Below are 5,868 nucleotides of genomic sequence, written 5' to 3'. Positions count from 1 at the left end.
TTTGTTCCTTTTTATAATGAAAGTAGAATAAATGGAATGTAGAAAAATTCAAAACAACAAAACCAGCGTGTGAATACCGACCTATGTTGCTTCCATTGTTTACCAAGCATTTGTACAAGTATCGTATTTGCAGCAAGTGGCAAACGTGTAGATCTAGAATAAGAACGGACATTGGCAATTGTTCCAAGCCACAGATATTATATCTTGGTCAACTAATATATAACATATTTTTAATCACTTTTTTTTTATCACTTCCGATTTTTAAATTACCTTATTTCACTTTATGTTATTCATGTTACTCCTAATATCTTTATTATTACTATTATAAGTGTAGAGAAATGATTATTTTCATGATATATAAATACTACAGTTGTTATCATTGTTTATTTTTTTTCTTACTTATTTCTTTGTATTTTTTTTTTAATTACTCTTTATTTATTTTTTATTAGTTTTTTTATTACTTCTTTTACAATTATTGTTATTATATCCTATATTGTTTTATTTTCTTCAGTATAATCTCCTATTATTAGTAACGATATGTGTCATTCTAATTTTACTTAGTTATTATTATTATCATGTAATAACTCATGTACTGTATCATTCTGTATTTTTTTCTCTTATCATTTTTCGTCATATCTTTATCACTACTTCCTGTATACGCGTCGTATTTGAAATCGAAATAAACCGTTAAACAGTTTGCTAGCTACCTCCTCCCCACTCCTCCAGGTTTCCGCTTCATTGTTCCTTTCTGTTCAACCGATTCCTCTGAACAGGTATGTTGTCGTGACTCGCTCTTTGCTCATTTATTATCATTTTATATCATTATTATTCTATTATTTTATTTTTATTATTCTTTCATGACGTTTATTTTATCTCTCTATATATATAATTTTTTTCTTTCTTCTTTTTTCTTTCCCCGTATTGTTTTTGTTTTATGTGCATCTCCTGTACTTTTTTAGCTTTATATTTTACGTATTTTATAAAGAAATTTTTACTCTTGCCATTTTTACTTGTTTTTATTCTTATCATTGTATCTTATCTTTCTATTTTTATTCTTATCATTGTATCATTTTGTATCTTTTTAGCTCTGATGAACCCCTACAAAGTGGGGCGAAACGTCGGAAAATAAATAGCTGTAAACTAGTTTTATTTCACTTTTGACCGCAACCCTGACTATCTTCTTATATATAAATTTTTACGGTCAACTATATATACATATATTTTAAAAAGAGTTCGAAAGATCCAAGAAGTAGAATAAAATAATAACACCACATTTATAAACGGCAGAAGATAAATCAAATCCATTTCCTAGGACGATCGTTGACTAAAATTAAAATTAATTAAAAAATGAACATATGAGCCAGGTATCGAAATCAAGGTTATTTTCAGTGTAAGCGACAAGATTTTTAATTTTATTTTGTTTTTATTACCGGATTTCCAATTCAGGAAAATTAACATTGATGAATGGAGAGAACTATTCAAGCCCATTGATTAATGAATGATTATTCTAGTCATTCTGACAATAGCAGTGACAGTGAAATCGTAAGTAAGACAACACCAATATTACATTGTGAAACTTATTTCTTAAATAATTTTTCCTAAGAGATCCAACTTATAAATAAATAATATCTTTAATATAAAACTGGTATGATAAACATTTAACTTTTGTCAATTGTGTCCCGCGAGAAACACAATTGGCGCTTGCATCCGATCCCCAATTTTCCGTACTCACAATTTTTTTACTGTCACAGCCAGTACCATCGTGTGCACTGTAACATTTTCTGATATGCCAGTACTACTTGAAAGGCAAGGAGTCCATGAGTCCTGTCTAAGAGGAATGGACACCCTAAAGGGGGAAGGTGATGAGACCCAAGAAATGAAAAATTCTAATTCCAAATAATGAGATATGTGACCAAGTTCTAAGATATAGAGGCGGTGTTTCTCAATATGCCAGGAATTTACAATGAATGGATAACTGAACAGAAGTGGCTTGAAAGATAGATATGACTGGCAAAGAAAATAATGAGCCCTAGATGATTTGTTGAGCCAAGGAACTAATATAATTTCAATTACTTTTTCCTCAATTAAATAAATTCCTACTCTTACTTGCACAATGACTTTAGAAATTCTAAACTCTTTTCTTCCTATATTTAATCATAAATAAATTAATTAGAGTTGTTAGGTATGTAAAATTGTTCGATCAAATACCAATAGAAGCCAAGATAATTGGATTAAATAATACATTCAATGATCATTACAACTACAGGTAAGAGAAGACTATATTCCAAATAATGGTGGTTTCGATGCTTTAATTTTAGATATGATGCAAAACCGCCCGCTCTTGTTGGAGATATACAGCTTGAAACTGGACAACTGGAGGCTGAACTCCCAAAGAAACTCCTGCCACTTTGGCCCAGCAGAAAATATATATCAATGAGCCAAGTTGGAAAAAAAATTTTCAATATGTCCAACATGCTCGGAGAGCTTCTGAAAGAGGATAAACTAAAGTTAGCTGACTTAAATAACATTAAGGGAGAAATGAAAGCAGGAATGCGCGACTTGGAGCAACTTGAGCAAAGATGCAGGTAAACATGATATTGATGAAATATAGATTAAGCTTCTTCTATCACCCTTTGTATCGCTTATTTATCTGATCGCTAATTTTATCTGATCATTATTCATAATAGACTCAATCAAATCCCATCCATATAACATTTCATGTAGAAAAGCACTTGCCTCTTCACACAACTTCCTTAAGCATTGGATTCCCCACAGTTCCTTTCACACTTGCCTTTATTTCCAATATCCTCATTGCTTTTCTCTTATTTTCCATATGATATACATTCTCAAACTACTAGAGTCATTCTCATAGAAGAGTTCTCAATAACCAGTCATAGGATGTCCTAAAGACTCTCCTCATACCAAATTTCATTTTGTACCCTTCTCGTAAATAAAATATAACTCATTCTATTCATCCACTTATAAAGCTTGTCTAGAATAGGAGAGCTAAACTAAAAAAAAAAAATTGGAAATTATAATCTTCAAATATTTTACTCAATAGCAACTTCAAATAACTTTTTTTAAGCCCTTAAAGGTTGCTAAGGTATTGCCTCAACTCTCTCAGCTACAAACAGACTAAAAAACCAATCACACTTCATACTGATAGTGGCTTTCCTCTTCTTGCTTGCTTTCCTCCATGTTCAATCAAGGACTTCTTTGCGTTGATGTCTGTTAGAAATACCTAAGGAAGGTTCTGGCCCCAATAAAGTGAGCTCAGCCCCACTCCTAATGAGAAGTCAGCTTTCACACTACCAGTGATTCCAATATGTCCAGGAACTCGCCTAGCTTCAGCAAGCCAATTCAACATTAATCAATAAGTGAAACAGAATTAAAGAAAATAGTACCTCTACTGCCTTAGTTACTGTGGTGAAAAATGCTCCTGTTATTCCAATATAGGCAATCCTTTGAATTTGACAGATCATTCACAAATGGTAACCTTATATAATACTTTCATCATGTTTTCAATGTAGAACAAGTTTTTGATTAAGTCTGGCACCCAGGGCTGCTTTACAAACTCCGTGAATTCCTACCTCCTACATACTTTCTCATCATCTGTTCCTTTGTCATTGATAGATTATTCCAAGTAAACCACTATGGTTCCTATTCATCCCTCTATTCTCAGTCCGCTGGTTTTCCTCGGTTTCATCCTCTACACCATCGATACAGCTGACATCCCAACCAATTCTAAAACTATCCTTACTACATATGCCGATGACACATGTGTGCTCACAGTTAATAATAACTCTTTAATTGCGTCCCGAACTCTCCAATCCCATATCACAAACCTCGAAGAATGGTGTCATAATTCGAGGATTAAAATAAATCCCATCAAATCACCTATACCCTTTGTCGTAAACCTACCAATTGCTCTGAAATTTACTTTAATAATGTTGCTCTTACCCCTGTCGAACAGATCCGCCACCTTGACCTATATCTGGACAAACAACTAACTTAGAATCCTCACACAAGACTGAAAAGACAGGAAACTGCCCGTTGATTTTGACTATTACAGCACTTACTAGACATATGGTCTAAACTTCTAATTCATTACAAAAGACTGATCTACATGACTGTAATAAGGCCAATCTGGACATTGAGCTTTGGGGCTCCACTAAACTTTTGAATTTCTCTCCTATCCAATTCTTACAATCCAAAATCCTCAATGCTCCTTACTTTGTCTCAAATAAAATCATAAATAAAGACCTTAGTGTTCCATATATAACTGAACTAGCCCGAACCAGATATCATTCCTTTCATTATAAATTCCCTAACCACCCAAAATCACTAGTTTCACCTTACCTCCTCTTCCATTCCTGGCAATCCTCAGAGGCACCTGAAAAGAAGATGGCCATGAGATCTGTTAATGTAAAAACGCCATTAGAGTACTACTAATGGGTAGTTTCTCTGCACGCCTTTATCCTCCACTATAATTGAGATCAAATTTACTGAATGTATAACATAATATACAGTTGTAAATTTCAATAAAGATATTTTAAAAAACTATCCAGTGCATGATCCTTTGGTTAAAACCCCAGGCAGTGCCCATAGAACTTCTTACCTGCCTTTTGGGTGGACTAGCTTTTCTTTTAAGTTCTGCCATATGAAGTCCCCAATTTAGTTCGGCATCCAAATTGAAATCGAGGTATTTGATATTTTGGCTTAGTTGAAATTGATTTCTGAATAATGTTGGGGTTCTGAAGATGCTCAACTACCATTTCTTGGTAAATATAATCAAATTTATATTTGATATGCTTACTGAAAACTTCATTTCAGTGGGCATGTCCAAACAAAACTATTGTTAGTTCTATTTATAAAAGAAAAGAAAAACATACTTAACAAGTACTACCTTTTAAAAACAAAACAAAATCATATTATTCAGACCTACTAACAAAGGAAATCAATAAGATTTATAAAAAAAAAAAAATTGAAAATGTTGCAAATAGAATCAAATATATTAAATATTTGAAATGGGACAAGATTTATATAATACAAATAACATGTAGCAATTTATGCTGATTGAATGATAATTAATGCCAATAATTTCAATTTAATGATGAAATCAAAACCTCTTTATTTTTTGAATGGAATATGGTCCGGGTGCGGTCATTGACCACATTCCATATTCCATTCATCTATACACACGGTCAATCATCAATAATCTTCCTCTTTATTTTTTAATGGAAACTAACTGCATAATAACTGATAAAAATGCATAATAACTGCATACAAATGTTTTATGGCAGTATTATGGAGGCATGGTTTCAATTACAGGGATCTCTAAGGATTTTAAAATGGAAAATAATCCTCCTCTTGTGTAAAATGTTTTTATACATTCTTTGAGCTACAAAATTTAATATTGTTTTAAATATTCAAATATTCTTTGAATAATTACCCTATATTAAAAATCATTTTGAGAGATAGATACAGAAAAATGTAAAGCAATCATTTTTCCATGACTAACAATGGAAAAACATACGATAGATCAAGCTTAAATCAACCACTAAGTTTGCATTCTCAATAAAATGAAAACATAAATCAGTTTTTTTGTGATTTTAATCTACAATTAGATAGGATTTAAATAAATTTAAAGTATATGTGTTGTATTGTAAATTCATTAAGATCATGATCCTCAGAATTCAGCAGAATATTTCATTTGAACAGTCTAAATCCATTTCATGAAAAAAATTAACTGAAAACATATTTTTTTATGAAAAATTATTAAATAATGCCCAAGTCTAGAAGTAATTTGCCTCAGTACTGTGTAGAATCACACCGAATAGATAAATTTGTTAGAGATTAAATTTTCTA

The 5,868-nt window shown here is 31.7% G+C and overlaps 1 protein-coding gene across 1 annotated transcript; it reads left to right on the top strand.

Annotated features, from left to right (window-relative positions):
• Positions 1–1,340: 1,340 nt before the first annotated feature.
• Positions 1,341–2,585, top strand: LOC106690300 (uncharacterized; the record flags this gene model as incomplete). The annotated part of the gene is given in 2 exon segments (XM_014435696.3): positions 1,341–1,542; positions 2,319–2,585. Coding segments are annotated over 2 exon segments (311 nt in total), but the record flags the coding sequence as incomplete, so codon positions are not given.
• Positions 2,586–5,868: the final 3,283 nt, after the last annotated feature.

This window comes from Halyomorpha halys, unplaced genomic scaffold (genome assembly GCF_000696795.3).
Source record: "Halyomorpha halys isolate HHAL.00 unplaced genomic scaffold, Hhal_1.1 Scaffold1651.1, whole genome shotgun sequence".
In the NCBI taxonomy this organism is placed as follows: domain Eukaryota; kingdom Metazoa; phylum Arthropoda; class Insecta; order Hemiptera; family Pentatomidae; genus Halyomorpha; species Halyomorpha halys.
The sequence above is the reverse complement of the archived record's forward strand: the minus strand, read 5'-3'. Positions and strand labels throughout refer to the sequence as shown.